Genomic DNA, 16,247 nt, shown 5'->3' on the forward strand with positions numbered 1-16,247 from the left:
AAACTCAATGTGTTTGTTGATAGAGTTCCAGTTGGAATGCCATGCTTCTAGGAATTCTCATGCGTGTCTCTGTTTGGCTGGTCCTGGGATTGATGTGTTGTCCCAGTCGAAGTGGTGTCCTTCCTTATCTGTTTGTAAGGATACTAGTGAGAGAGGCTCATGTTGTTTTGTGGCTAGTTGATGTTCACGTATCCTGGTGGCTAGTTTTCTGCCTGCTTGTCCAATGTAGTGTTTGTTACAGTTTTTGCACAGTATTTTGTGAATGACATTAGTTTTGCTTGTTGTCTGCTTAGGGTCTTTCAAGTTCATTAGCTGCTGTTTTAGTGTGTTGGTGGGTTTGTTAGGTACATTAGTCAGGGGCAAATGTAGAGGAATGGGTCTGGGTGGGTTACTCTTCAGAGGGCTGGTGTGGTCTTGTTGGGCCAAAGGGCCTGTTTCCACACTGTTTATTAGATAGAAAAGATTCCCTACAATCTTTGGGTGGTCAGAATATTGGATATCAACATCACGGTGGGGTTGAACAGTCCTGTATGGGTTTAACAAAAAACCTTGACCTTGTATTCTTCATTTTATAAACCCTGTATAAAGCTCAGGTTTCAGTATGAAATGCTTTACAAAAGTGCCTATGACAGATAATCACACATAATTTAGCCCTGCATATGCAACCAGCCCTGCTTCTTTGAAACTGGTTCCTGTACAATAGCTGGACAGCAAGATCTCAAAGACCTAACTCTCACAACCATGACAAATAACAATACCCAGGGACAAATGAGAATATCTAGAACAGGAATGGAGATGGAGATAGTCTATTTCCATGCCTTATTTCATATTTATGTATAACAAATGTTAATTTAATTGCTGAATATTAAAATATTAAATAATTTAAACTGGGTGTTAGAAGACAGAAATATTACTGAATGTACAAACTTGCGACATTCAGTCTGACCGCAGTTTCTTCAGAAAAGGTTCCGCTATCAACTCGACATCTGTATTCCCCTCCATCAAAAACTGTTGTCTTCTTTACTCGAAGAGAAATGGCTCCTTTGGTCAGTTCATTTTTCAACAGTTCAGTCCTCCCTCTGTATTTCCTGTGCTGAGCAGCAACATCATCTCCCCCATGGCTGTACACGTGAACTGGGGAATCAAGGCCTGATTTAAACCACTTGACCAACATGTTGCTGGCAGATATAGCTGGCACAAGCTGGCATTCCAATAGAGCATCTTCACCCACAGTGGTTTCAATCGGTTCACCAGGTCCAACAAGGAATTGACCTAGTGAACAACAACAATAAAACATAAAATTCTGTACTCAGAACAAAATTACATTGAAAACAGCTGATTTTCTAAAATATACACTGCCCTACAATATAAAATTCTTTCAGAACTGCATTTGCGAATGAACTTGAATTCATTAAGTTTTCGATTCTGATTTTAAACCATCAAGTAGTAGTTAATTTGGAATATTTCTGCGGAATGTTTTAATTTGTAACTTTTACGGCACAGTGGCTCAGTGGTTAGCACTGCTGCCTCACAGCACCAGGGACCCGGGTTCAATTCTAGCCTTAGGCAACTGTCTGTGTGGAGTTTGCACATTCTCCCTGTGTCTCCAGTTTCCTCCCACAGTCCAAAGATGTGCAAGTTCGGTGAATTGGCCATGCTAAATTGCCCCAAGTGTTCAGGGATGTGTAGGTTAGGTGCATTAATCAGGGGTAAATATAGGATATGAGGGTGGGGGAATGGGTCTAGGTGGCTTACTCTTTAGAGTGGCAGTGTGGACCTGTTGGGCCAAAGGGCCTGTTTCCACACGGTAGGGATTCTATGACCTTATATATACATGTCAATATTCCATGTAAAGTCCCATGTCATGATTCCTATCAAGAGAAAAATCCACAAATTACCTCAAAAGAATGAACAAATGAACAAGATTTTACATTTTAACTCATTACTGCAGCAATCAAAGTTAAAACTTACATCAATGAGAACTAATGAAACAGGAACTTAAGGCAGCCATTTGGCGGCTCGACTATTTCACTAGATCATAGAATGCATTCTACATCAATACCTCTTTCCCACAACATCACCATATCCCATGATTCCTTTTGTCATGACCTGCTCCTTTTTCTCAGAGCTGGTCCTTTTCTCAGAGCTGGTCCTTTATCTCAGAGCTGGTCCTTTATCTCAGAGCTGGTCCTTTTTCTCAGAGCTGGTCCTTTATCTCAGAACTGGTCCTTTATCTCAGAGCTGGTCCTTTATCTCAGAGCTGGTCCTTTATCTCAGAGCCTGTCCTTTCCTCAGAACTGGTCCTTTATCTCAGAGCCTGTCCTTTCCTCAGAACTGGTCCTTTTTCTCAGAGCTGGTCCTTTATCTCAGAGCCTGTCCTTTCCTCAGAGCTGGTCCTTTATCTCAGAGCTGGTCTTTTTTCTCAGAGCTGGTCCTTGATTTTCTCAAAGTTACTGCGCCCTTCATTTTTTTCAGAGAGGTTGTGAAATAGCTCAGGTTCCAGAGGGTCTGAGTTGGTGAAGGGTGAATGACTTATCGGAGCCCTTTTTGTTTACCCCGAAACTGATAATACCTTCGGCTTTCATGTTTTTTTTTGGATTTAGATTAGATTACTTTCAGCGTGGAAACAGGCCCTTCGGCCCAACATGTCCACACCGGCCCTCCGAACAGCAACCCACCCAGACCCATTCCTCTAGATTTACCCCTTCACCTAACACTACTGGCAATTTAGCATGGCCAATTCACCAAACCTGCACATGTGTGGACTGTGGGAGGAAACCGGAGCACCTGGAGGAAACACATGCAGAAAAGGGGAGAATGTGCAAACTCCACACAGACAGTTGCCAGAGGCGGGAATTGAACCGGGGTCTCTGGCGCTGTGAGAGACCCGGGTTCTCCCTACTATCCTTCTTGTACAAGGCAACAACATGAGCAACCTTCCAGTCCTCCGGCACCTCACCTGTATTTAAGAATACCACAAATATATCTGTCAGGGCCCCAGCTATTTCCTCTTTCACCTCCCTCAGCAACCTGGGATAGATCCCATTCGGTCCTGGGGATTTGTCCACCTTAATAACCTCTAGCCTACCCAACACACTTTCTCTACTTATGTCAAAGCGATGCAGACTAATCAAACTGCTATCTCTAATCTCAAGATTCATCATGTTTCTCTCCTCAGTGAACACTGATGCAAAGTAATCATTCAGAATCTCACCCATTCTCTCAGATTCGGCACACAGCCTTCCTTCGTTATCCTTTAGTGGACCAATCCTTTCTCTAGTTACCTGCTTGCTTCTTATATAAGAATAAAAGGCCTTGGGATTTTCCTTAATTCTGCTCAATAAAGTTATCTCATGACCCCTTTTAGCTCGCTTGATTCCTCGTTTAAGATTTGTCCTACTCTTCCGATATTCCTCCAGGGCCTGTTCTGTTCTTAGCTGCCTAGACCTTATGTACGTACAATTCCTCCTGTCATCCACGGTTCATGAATCTTGCCCTTCCTATCCTTTGCCTTCAATGGGACATGCCTATCCTGCACTACCACTAACCTATCTTTGAAAACCTCCCACATCTCAAATGTGGACTTTCCTTCAAATAGCTGTGCCCAATCCACATTTCCCAGCTCCTGCCTAATTTTGATACAATTGGCCCTTGGCTCAGTTTTTTACTCTTCCCTTCGGACCACTCTCATCTTTATCTACGAGTATTCTAAACTTACAGAATTGTGGTCACTGTTTCCAAATAAATCCCCTACCACAACTTCTCCCACCTGTCCTGGCTCATTCCCCAGTCCCAGATCCAATACGGCCTCTTCCCTCGTTGGACTATTGACATACTGCTCGAGAAAACTCTCCTGGATGCTTCCAGAAGAGTGTAGAATTTGTGGTAGGAGTACTGGACAAACTCTCAGCTCCAGGAATACAATTTGTTCTTGCGAATGATATCGCTGATTCACCAGTAGGCGTGCTGCCTACTCTAGTTGAAAAGCCAGTGGAGACGCAGGCAACTGAAGCAATGCAGGATGTTTATCCAGGAATCTCCCCTGATTGTGTAGTAACAAGATCACAGTGTCACAAGCTGAAGCAGGAGAGGTCAAAGGGCACAGATCAGGAAGCTGAAGTACATTAGTAGAGACTGTTTTCGATTAAATAAGTGGTTCAGAACAGGAGCAAACAGGTAAACATGCAAGTATCTTTAGCTCTGACTCTGCTGAGCTCATTGAGTGATGGCAGAAAAGATAAAAATTTAAAGCAGTTGTGTAAAAAGGCATAGACCATAAAGGAGGAGAAAGTGAGGACTGCAGGTGCTGGAGATATCACAGTCAAGAGTGTGATGCTGGAAAAGCACAGCAGGTCAGGCAGCATCCGAGGAGCAGAAGAATTGATGTTTTGAGCATAAACTCTTTATCAGGAATCAAGAACTTTCGCTCGAAAGGTCAATTCTCCTGCTTCTCGGATGCTGCCTGACCTGCTGTGCATAGAGCATGAAGTAGTCAGAATGTATCCCTGCAAGTTATTACCTGCAAAATGATGTCATAATGTGGAAATGGAGACCATCACATATTCAAGCAGATGAGAAATGGGCAGACATTCATCAGATTGTTTTGCCAGTGGGGTATTGAAAGGTATTGCGAGTGTCACATGAGTGGTGGCACGGGGGCATTGAAACTCATAGTGCCAGGGACCCAGGTTCAATTCCCACCTCAGTTGACTGTCTGTGTGGAGCTTGCACATTCTCCCCGTGTCTGCATTGGTTTCCTCCAGTTTCCTCCAACAGTCCAAAGATGTACAGGTCAGGTGAATTGGCCATGTGAAATTGCCCATAGTGTTAGGTGTATTAGTCAGGGGTAGATGTATGGAAGTGGGTATGGGTGGGTTACTCTTCGGAGGGTCGATGTGGAGTTGTTATGCCAAATGGCCTGTGTAGGTAATCTAAGGGGGGTTTAGGGTGTAGGTTTGCTCGCTGAGCTGTAGGTTTGATATCTAGATGTTTCATTACCTGGCTAGGTAACATCATCAGTGGCCACCGCCAAGTGAAGTGAAGCTGTTGTCTCCTGTTTTCTATTTATATCTTTCTCCAGGATGGTGTTCCTGGGGTTTGTGGTGATGTCATTTCCTGTTTGTTTTCTGAGGGGTTGATAGATGGCATCTAGATCTATGTGCTTGTTTATGGCGTTGTGGTTGGAGTGCCAGGCCTCTATGAATTCTCTGGCATGTCTTTGCTTAGCCTGTCCCAGGATAGATGTGTTGGCCCAGTCGAAATGGTGGTTTTTTTCATCCGTGTGTAGAGGTATGAGGGAGAGAGGGTCGTGTCTGTTTGTAGCTAGCTGGTGTTCGTGTATCCTGGTGGCTAACTTTTTTCCTGTTTGTCCTATGTAGTGTTTGTCGCAGTCCTTGCATGGAATTTTGTAGATGATGTTGGTTTTTTCCATGGGTTGTACTGGGTCTTTTAAGTTTGTTAGTTTTTGTTTGAGAGTGTTAGTGGGTTTGTGTGCTACTAGGATTCCAAGGGGTCTTAGTAGTCTGGCTGTCATTTCTGAAACTTCTTTGATGTATGGTAAGGTGGTTAAGGTTTCTGGCTGTGTTTTGTCTGCTTGTCATGGTTTGTTCTTGAGAAATCTGCGGACTGTATTTTTTGAGTATCCATTCTTCTTGAATACGTTGTATAGGTGGTTCTCCTCTGTTTTCCGAAGTTCGTCTGTGCTGCAGTGTGTGGTGGCTCGTTGGAATAGTGTTCTGATACAGCTTCGTTTGTGTGTGTTGGGATGGTTGCTGGTGTAGTTGAGTATTTGGTCAGTGTTTGTCGGTTTTCTGTATAAGCAGGTTTGTAATTCTCCCTTGTCCTTTCTTTCTACTGTGACGTCCAGGAATGCGAGTTTGTTGTCAGTTTCTTCCTCCTTGGTGAACTTTATGCCTGTGAGGGTGTTGTTGGTGATGTTAAATGTCTCTTCTATCTTGTTTCGTTTTGTGATGACAAAGGTGTCATCTATGTAGCGGACCCAGATTTTTGGTTTGATGGCTGGTAGGGCTGTTTGTTCTAGTCTTTGCATTACCGCTTCTGCTATGAGTCCTGATAGCGGAGATCCCATGGGTGTGCCGTTGGTTTGTTTGTAGATTATGTTGTTGAAAGTGAAGTGGGTGGTGAGGCACAGGTCCACTAGTTTCATGATGTTTTCATTGGTAATGTGATTGATGGTGGTTGGGGTGTGTGTGATGGTCTCTTCTAAAAGTGTGGTGAGTGTTTCCTTTGCCAGATCGATGTTGATGGAGGTGAACAGTGCTGTTATGTCGAATGAGATCATTGTTTCGTCTTCCTCTACTTTGGTGTTTTTGATGATTTTTAGGAATTCCTAGGTGGAGTGGATTGAGTGCTGTGACTCTTCTACTAGGTATTTCAGTCTTGCGTATAGTTCTTTGGCCAGTCTGTAAGTTGGTGTTCCGGCTGGTGAGATTATGGGTCTGAGGGGGGTCTCCTGGTATATGGATTTTTGGTAGTCCGTAGAACCGTGGGGTGTTGGTCCCATCTGGTTTCATTTTCTGGAATTCCGTCTTGTTTAGTTGTCCAGAATTGTGTAATTTTCTTGGGAGATATGTAATTTTGTTTCCTAGTTGTGGGGTTGGGTCTATCGCCACATGTTGGTAGGTGTTGGTGTCTGCGAGTAGTGTATTGGCTTTCTCTATGTAGTCCCTTCTGTTCAGGATGACTGTGAGCCGACCTTTGTCTGCAGGTAATATAACGATGGTTTTGTCTTTTTTGAGGTTTTCTAGGGCTTTCTTTTCTTGTGTGTTCAGTTTGTTTCCTTCCCTCTCTCAGCACAGAGTAGGTGCAACTGTCTGTCTGATTGTTTGTTGTGTTTCTTCTGTGAGTTTGTTGTCCTTCAGTGTGGTTTCTAATGCCATGAGGAAATCCTTCTTGTCAGTGTCTCGGTAATTGAAATTTAGTCCTTTTACGAGTACTGCTTTTTCTGTGTCCGATAGGGTTTGGTCTGTTAAGTTCTTGGTCCATGCCCCTGTGTTATCAGTTTTGTCTTTGTTTGTGAGTTTGTCAAGTTTTTTCTTCAGGTCCCGATTTTTCTTTATCTGTGTTTGTCGTTGTTTGGTGTTTATGCCTCGTTCTACCGTGTCTGTCCATTCTTGATTTGTTGCTTGTTTGAATAACGGTTTTTGGCGCGCAATTTCCCGGTTGTATTTTCGGAGTATGTGGTGGGGTCATTGATTAGTTCTCAGAGCATTCTGCGGCCGTTTCATTCTGTTAAACTTCTGGCTTGAGGTGTTTTTATCAGCGGTTTGTATTGAAGACATTTTGGCAGTACCTGTTTTCTCAAACATTCATGCAGGAAGTACAGTTGTTTGAGGGTGGAACTCTCTCGGATGGCATTCCTTTCCCATCTTCGGGCAAGTTGTAGCGTGCTGCACCCATAGGTTTTTGCAAGGTTTGTAGCTCAGGGTGAGATTTAGGGTGTAGGTTTGCTCACTGAGCTGTAGGTTTGATATCCAAGCTTTGTAATCTAAGATACCACTTGGAGGTCATTTAGGAGTGAGGAAAACATAGGCTAAAATACAAATACATTTTTACTGGCCTGGTCTGTGCAAGGATGCAGTTGAATTTTGCCAGACATGTCATACATGTCAGTCTAGATTAGAGTGGTGCTGGAAAAGCACAGCAGGTCAGGCGGCATCCAAGGAGCAGGAAACTCGACATTTCAGGCAAAAGCCCTTCATCAGGACTAAAGGCAGGGTGCCTCCAGGGTGGAGAGATAAATGGGAGGGTGGGTGGGGCTGGGGAGAAGGTAGCAAAGAGTACAATAGGTGGATGGGGGTGGGGATGGAGGTGATACGTCAGAGAGGAGGGTGGATCAGATAGGTGGGAAGGGAGATTGGCAGGTAGGACAGGTCATGAGGATGGTGCTGAGCTGGAAGGTTGGAACTGGGGTGAGGTGGGGGAATGAGGAAATGAGGAAACTGGTGAAGTCCACATTGATGCCCTGGGGTTGGAGTGTTCCGAGGGGGAAGATGAGGCGTTCTTCCTCCAGGTGTCGGGTGGTGAGGGAGTGGCAGTGGAGGAGGCCCAGGACCTGGATGTCCTTGGCAGAGTGAGAGGGGGAGTTGAAATGTTGGGCTATATGGTGGTGGGGTTGATATATGTCAGGTAACTGGAAAACCACAGGCAGTAATAAAATGTACACCTTTAATACCAATTCAGCATTTGAGGAACCTTTTACAAGAGTCTTGATTGATTGTGTAGGTCCCCTACCTCAAACAGAAAGTGCGAATCAGTATTTATTAACAATAATGATGTATCGACCAGAATTCCAGAGACCGTCCTATTATCACAGCTAAAGGATTGTAGAGGAATTAATCAATTTTTTTCCTTGATACTGACTGCCAATGGAGATACAGTCAGATCAAGGATCAAACTTCACATCCAAACTATTCAAGGAAGTCATGGACAGATTCGGAATAAAACAGTTCAAACTGACTGTGAACCATCCAGAATCGCAGGGAGTACAAGAGAGATGGCACCAAACGTTAAAGACCATGTTGAGGGCTGACAGTCAGGATTAGCCAGATGGTTGGGATAAGGGAATTCCATTTGTACTTTTTGCGATCAGAGATGCAGCAAATGAATCGACCAAATTCAGTCCATTTGAATTAGCTTTTAGGGCATGAAGTAAGAGGACCGTTAAAATTGATTCAGGAGAAATTACGAAGTGAGAATTCAGAGACCACACATTTGGACTATGTGTCAAATTGTAGAGAATGATTAAAGAGAGCTGGGAGTTTGCATAGACAGTATTTAAAAGTCTCACAGCATGCAATGAAACAGGAAGCAGACAAGAAATCAAAAACTCACAATTTTGTCATTGGGGATAAGGTATTGGTGTTACTTCCAGTAACAGGTGAGCACTGAAAAGCAAGGTTTAGTGGACCTTATCAAATCAAAAGGAAATTGAATGAAGTGAACTACTTGATAGGGATTTCAGACAGGAAGAAATCTCACAGAGAGTGTGCCATGTGAATATGCTGAAAAGGTATTTTGACGGGGAAGGAAAGCAAGAGGAGAAGCTATGAATGATTACAACACTGAAGGAAGAACCAAGCTCAGAGGATTCTGAATTGGACATTCCTCAAATCAAATTGGACAATGAGGAAGTTGGCAAAGATTGGGATATATTATTGAGTTAACTTCCTGAGGAAAATCGAAATGACCTGAAAGAGTTACTATTGTGACATGGGGAGATTTACAGACAAAACTGGGAAGTACTAACCTAATTGTGCATGATGTAGATTTGAGGATGCTGTTCCAATTCAGCAACGTCCTTATCGGCATAACCCTGTGAAGTTGGCACAGGTTCAGAAGGAGATTGAATCCATGCTCCAAGATGACATATTCAAAATAAGTTACAGTGACTGGAGCTCACCCATAGTCATGGTGCCAAAACCAGATGTACCCAGCGGTTATGTGTGGACTGTCACAAAGTCAATGCAGTTACAAAGACGGATACATATCCAATTTGTCAAAAAGGTGGGACAAGCAATTCTCTATCCATTCTAATGTACTAACCCCAACACTATGGGCTCTTATCTCATGAACAGCCTGACATGTGAAGGTTTTGTTGGAGCAGACCATGACTCAGCTGAAAAGATGGCTGCCTGGAACTTTTTTCGATAACATAACATGGCTGAAATGGTTTGACAATTATACACAGCAGATTCTCACAGCTAGCCTTATAGTCTCTGTACAGATATATTAGATATACAGATATACTATCGAAAGAAACAATAGTGTTGTTAATCAGGTTTCTGTGAATATCTGATAGTATTTTTATCTGTTCAGGCAACTGTAGAATGAGAAGGGAAAAGACCAAATTAGCGTGTAAAGGTCATAACCTGCTGTTGCAAGTCAGAGGGACTGTTGTTTGATCTCTCAGGTTGAAGTGAGAAAGGGGTTGTTCTCAATTTATCAGCTGTGTCACAGGAACTTTAAATTAGAGTTGATTTTAAAGACTTCATAACAATTGGTAGAAATTAATGTATTTCCTAATCTACCATACATAGTACAGAATTTGGAAGAGTTCTTTGGGAAAAGCAACTATTCAGGTTATTGGTAAATGATGCACTGCAGTTGGCAAATGTCTGGGGAGGACAATAACTTCCAGAAGCACTGTAAAATCCCAAAGACATCTGGTAGACATCATGAGATTATAGGAGGACCTAGAGCTATCCATAGAGTTGTCAATCATTAATTGCATGTTTACTGGATTGGATGTATAGATGAGGAAGACGTGGCAAACAATGACATTCATGCTGCATGATATTATTGTAACACAAAGGGTATAAATGTTGTATTTCACTGGGGAACTCAGAGCATCATTGACCTCCGAATTCAGCTGACTATTAACAGGGCAACTGTGCCCCATGTGAAGACCAAATTCGGGGTGGTCTCTGGCTTTTCCTACACATGGGAGAAGAACTCGAAATAAAAATGACTTGTGTGAAGGAACACGGGGTGTAAGAATCCTCAATAATCTATCTCCCTGCAACAGCTTTTTGAATTCCTTTTGGAAATCCAAAATATATCACATCCACTCCTTCCCCTTTATCTATTCTGCTTGTTATATCCTCAATGAATTCTAATAAATTGGTCAGGTATGATTTCCCCTTCATGAAGCCATGCTAACTCTGTTTGGTCATCTTATGTATTTCTAAATGTTTCACTATCACACTCTTTACAGGAGACTCTAATATTTTCTCAGTAACAAATGCTGAGCGAGCTGGCCAAAGTTACCACTTTCTGTCTCTTTCCTATTTTGAATAAGGCTGTTAAATTTGCCGTATTACAATCTTCCAGAACTTTTCCAAGTCTAAGGATATTTGAAAGATTACTGTCAGTGCACCTTCTATCTCTCCAACTATTCTTTTTAATATCCTCGGATGCAGCCGCTCAGTAACAGGCCTTCACTCCCTCGAGTTTCACTGGTGCTTCTTCTCTGGTGGTATTTTTTGTGTTTATTTCCCACCTACCCTCACTTTTGCCTCTTGATGATTCAGTATTCACCAGTTCTGAGCAAAGGTCACTGGACTTGAAACATGTTTTTACTCCCCACAGATCAGCCAGACCTGCTGAGTTTCTCCAATTATTTCTATTTTTATTCACTTGGTTTTCCAGGGCATTTGTGAATGAGACAGATTTTTAAAGCATCAGCAATCATTTCATCGTCACCATTACTGAGTCTAACTTTAACTTTATCCGTTCTTGTGTAAGTGCCTTTGATCATTGGTGGGTCAGACAAAGTCACCACAATCCCAAAAGCTATTTCTTCCCAAGCTGCATGCAGCCACAGTTGCTACCTCAACACTCGTAACATTTTCCCAAAAAGCGTTAGTGACCTCGCCAATCCTGTCTACAGTGCCACTGTTTGGTTTATCAGACTTTTCACAGCAATATCATCCAGGCACCTCTGAGAATCCCCAGGATCAGGGTATTCCTGAATCTGGGTCACGTGTATTCACAACCCATCGACACGCTGTGGAAGTATAACTGGACCGGAGGATATCAGCAGACCCATGGAACAATACTCTCATCCAGCTTGGCAAGGTATCAGACAATACATTGGTGACGTTTTAAATGTTTCTTAATTTATTATCTGAAATATTAATTAAAAATATCATCGACTGGAGAAAATAAAAACACATCCTGGACAATCTTGGAAAGAACTTTCTCTGCAGTAAAGCAGACTGGATGCAGTGGGAGTAAGTGTTGCACTTGGAAAGTCCATGAGCTGTGGGACTGGAGTTTCAAAGATCACAGGACCCAGTTTGTGGGTGTAATGAAGCGACTGGGTTTTTCACAGAGTCTGAGATGACTGGCCATGATAACAACAGCCTTTCCTCACTCAATCTCTGAAACATCTCATGAAACTGTGGGAGTTGAGAACCCACTGGAAGCCCACAGCACTGCAAGTGGAAGGTTCTCAGGAAGAGTTCAGAGCCACTTGTACTGTCTGCAGTTAAAAGCCAGAAGCTATGATTGGCTGAGAAAGAAATCCCAATGCTAACAGTGACTCTGACAACAGATCAGCATTTGGGACAATCTGTGAGTAATTCAGTTTTCAAAATTTAGCTGGACGTGGCCAAGAAAATACTCTGCAGAGTGTTTATATTTTTATCCCGACATTTAAATAAATCATTTCTAGGGTGTGAGCATTGCTGGCTGGGCCAGGATTTATGGTCCATCGCTAGTTGTCTTTGAGAAGGTGGTGGTGGTAGTAGTGAGTTGCCTTCTTGAATCATGTCGACATGCTACAGCAGTCCTCCAAGGCCACTGGAGAGAACGTCCCAGGACTTTGACTCAGTGACAGTGACAGAACAGCGATATGTTCCCAAGTCAGGACAGGAAGTTCCTTGGAGGGGAATTTGCAGATGGTGGTGGCCCCATTTATTTCCGATCTTTGTCTTTCTAGATGTGGGTTTGGAAAGTACTGTCTGAGGAGCTTTGGTGAATTTCTGCAACGCATCTTGTAGATGATGTATACAACTGCTTACTAAATGTTGATGGAGAAGGAAGCGAATGCATTCAGCTGTGATAGTGCCTTATCCTGGATGGGGTCAATCTTCTTGACTGCTGTTGGAGCTGCTCTCATCCTGGCAGGCTGGGGGGTATTCCATCACATTCCTAACTTGTGCCTTGCTGATGGAAGACAGGCTCTGGGGATTCAGACAGTGAGTTAATCGTTGCAATGTATGTGTGTGAGCTTGTGTGGGCATGTGTGTGTGTGCTTGTGTGTGCACATGTGCGTTTGTGTGTGTGTATGTACGCACATGTGTGATTCAATGGATAGTGGTACTTATTGCAAGGTTCAAGCTTTTGCTTATCATCATCACTTAGTTAGGTTTGTTTGCATTAGCCTAGATCTTTGTTTGTTACGAAGGTAACCTGGCTGACTTGTTTCTGTTACTAAAGGCTGTATACAATCTGATATACATGTGATATATAATTAACAATATTACATCCTTATTCAATATCAAAACACTTCACAACCTGCTGTGAACATTTCACTCTGCAAACATCTGACTCCAGTAGTAGACATGGAACCCATTGTGGGAAATTATCGGCCTGCTCCATGGAAAACCAGTGATCATGACAATATTCAGACTCGTTTAATTGTATCTACGATCGTTCCATTATTATTTGTACCTAATGTGTGTGAGTGTGTGACAGTGAGACCATGTGTGTAATATTACAATATTCACTTCATACACTTCACCCGAATTAATGCTTTTATTTTAATTTATGAAAGCCATCTGCTAAATTAGATAAATTAGGGCAAAACTGCAACAAGAGGTAGAAGAAAAGATTCCACCATTTCCATAGAAACATCTTGTTCATAGATTTAGACACCTCACCAATTCTGTCTGAAACACCTCGTTCCCCTTGTCAGGAACATCACTGCTAATTGCTGGCAATCACGTGGCTTCTGTGTACTTGCTATTATGAGGTGAAACCCAGGAAGATATTCCCCATCATATCACCTCTTCTTGTCTGGGTTCAGCAATTGCTGAACCCAGAACTAAATGTTTACTGTTCTGTAACTCCATTGGAATCACTCATGTCCTTTAAGGGAGCAAATTTGCCATCCTTCCCTGATCTGGCCTTACAACACCTGGAAAGTAATGAAAGAATCCAAAAAGTAGATCAGAGAAAAGAAGATCTTGGAAAGCAAAGGAAAATCTCATCAAATCCTGTGGACTGGTGCTATTGGACGATGTTTCCCCATTCTCATTTCTTCGAATATAGAACAATACAGTGCAGAACAGGCCCTTCAGCCCTCAATGTTACGCCAACCTGTGAACTAATCTAAGCCCATCCCCCTACACTATCCCATCATCATCCTTGTGCTTATCCAAGGACTGTTTAAATGCCCCTAATGTGGCTGAGTTAACTATATTGGCAGGCAGGCCATTCCATGCCCTTACCACTCTCTGAGTAAAGAATCTGTCTCTGACATCTGTAGCTATGCCCCCTCGTACAAGGTGACACCGTCATCCAAGGAAAAAGACTTTCACTACCTACCCTATCTAATCTCTAATCATCTTCTATGTCTCTATCAAATCCCCTTTTAGCCTTTTTCGCTCCAATGTGAATAGACTCAAGTCTCTCAGCCTTTTCTCATAAGGCCTTCCCTCCAGACCAGGCAACATCCTGGTAAATCCCCTTTGCACCTTTTCCAATGCTTCCCCATCCTTTCTGTAATGGGCGACCCGAACTGTACAAAATATTCCAAGTGTGGCTGCGCTAGCATTTTGTACAGCTGCAGCATTGCGGCTCCGGAACACAATCCCTCGACCAATAAAACCTAACACACCGTTTGCCTTCTTAACAGGACTATCAACCTGGGTGGCAACTTTCAGGGGTCTTTGTACATGGACTCCAAGATCTCTTTGCACGTCCACATTACCAAGAATCTTTCCATTCACCCAGTTTTCTGCCTTCCTGTTTTTCTTCCCAAAGTGAACCAACTTACATTTATTTGAATTGAACTCCATTTGCCACCTCTCAGCCCAATTCTGCAGTTGATCCAAGTCTCCCTGCAACATACATTCTTCCACACTGTCCACCACTCCACCGACTTTAGTGTGATCTGCAAACTTACTGACCCATGCCTGCGTACAAGTCATTTATAAAAATGACAAATAGCAGTGGTCCCAAAACAGATCCTTGTGGCACACCACCAGTAACTGGACTCTAGGCTGAATATTTTCCATCAAACACCATTCATCCTCTTACAGAAAGCCAGTTCCGAATCCAAACTGCTCAATCACACTCAACCCAATGCCTCTGCATTTTCTTCAACAGCCTACCATGTGGAACTTCATCAAAGGCTTTATTGAAGTCCACGTCAATTGCCCAAGTCTCATCCAACTGCTTGGTCACCTTCTCAAACAACTCAATGAGGTTTGTGAGACATGACCTGTCCTTGATGAATCCATGTTGACTATCTGCAATCAAATTGTTGCTTGCTGGATGATTATAAATCCTATCTCTTATAATCCTTTCCAAATCTTTTTCTACAACAGACGTAAGGCTCACTGGTCTATAATTACCTGGGTCATCTCTATGCCCTTCTTGAACAAGGGCACATTTTCAGTCCTCCATTCCTCTGGTACTAAACCTGTCCACAATGACGACTCAAAGATCAAGGCCGAAGGCTCCAATATCTCCTCCCTAGCTTCCCAGAGAATCCTCAGATAAATCCCATCCAGCACAGGGAACTTGTCTACTTTCACTCCTTCTAGAATTGATAACACCTCTTCCTCACTAACCTCAACCCTTTCTAGTGTAATATCCCTGATCTCATTCTTCTCCTTTACAATATTCTCCTTTTCCTGAGTGAAAAGCTATGAGAAATGTTTGTTTAGCACCTCTCCAATCTCTACAGGGTCCACACACAACTTTTTACTTCTGTCTTTGACTGGCCCTATTCCTACTCTCGTCGTCCTTTTATGCCTCACATACCTGTAGAAAACTTGAGGGTTCTCCTTTATTCCACCGGCTCAAGATTGCTCATATCCTCTCCTTGCTCTTCTTAACTCTCTCTTTAAATCCTCCCCAGCTGATTTGTAACCCTCATCTAAACCGTCTCTTCTCAACTTCACAAAAACCTCCTTCTTCCACTTAACAAGAGATGCAATGTCTTTCGTAAACCATGGTTCCCGAACCTTATCCCTTCCTCCCTGCCTGACAAGGACATACCTATCAAGGACACACAATCTCTGTTTCTTAAACCAGCTCCACATTTTGATTGTCCCCATCCCCTCAACTTTGCTACCCCATTCTATGCATCCTAAGTCTTGCCTAATTGCATTCTAATTGTCCTTGCCCCATCGAAAACTTTTGAAACTAAACGTAACCGAATGTTGGTTCCTCTCTCTAAATCAAACACCTGGCCTGGTTCATTACCAAGTATCAGATCAAGCATGGCCCCCACTCTTGTCAGCCCTTTGAAATACTGTGTCAGGAACCCTCCTGCACACATTAGCCAAGAACTGATCCATCTGACATACTAGAGTTCCAGTCAATGTTGGGGAAGTTAAAGTCCCCCATAATGACCACCCTGTTCCTTTCAGTCCTATCCAGAATCATTTTGCTAATTCTCTCCTCCACCTCCCTGGATTTCTGCGGAGGCCTATAAAAAACTCTAAGCAGTGTGACCTCTCCTCTCCAGTTTTTAACCTCAGCGCACACTA

The 16,247-nt window shown here is 43.0% G+C and overlaps 2 protein-coding genes across 2 annotated transcripts in view; one reads left to right on the forward strand and one right to left on the reverse strand.

The window, feature by feature from the left end:
• LOC140455111 (butyrophilin subfamily 3 member A2-like) overlaps nucleotides 1-16,247 on the forward strand; it is a 307,710-nt gene that overhangs the window by 85,693 nt on the left and 205,770 nt on the right. The window lies entirely within an intron of this gene.
• The window catches only part of LOC140455283 (butyrophilin subfamily 1 member A1-like), a 98,178-nt gene that overhangs the window by 50,184 nt on the left and 31,747 nt on the right, over nucleotides 1-16,247 (reverse strand). The window contains exon 3 of the mRNA XM_072550028.1: nucleotides 928-1,272. Coding sequence (XP_072406129.1) covers nucleotides 928-1,272 — 345 coding nt within the window. The remainder of the gene's footprint in view (nucleotides 1-927; nucleotides 1,273-16,247) is intronic.

This window comes from Chiloscyllium punctatum, chromosome 30, assembly GCF_047496795.1.
Source record: "Chiloscyllium punctatum isolate Juve2018m chromosome 30, sChiPun1.3, whole genome shotgun sequence".
NCBI classification, from domain to species: domain Eukaryota; kingdom Metazoa; phylum Chordata; class Chondrichthyes; order Orectolobiformes; family Hemiscylliidae; genus Chiloscyllium; species Chiloscyllium punctatum.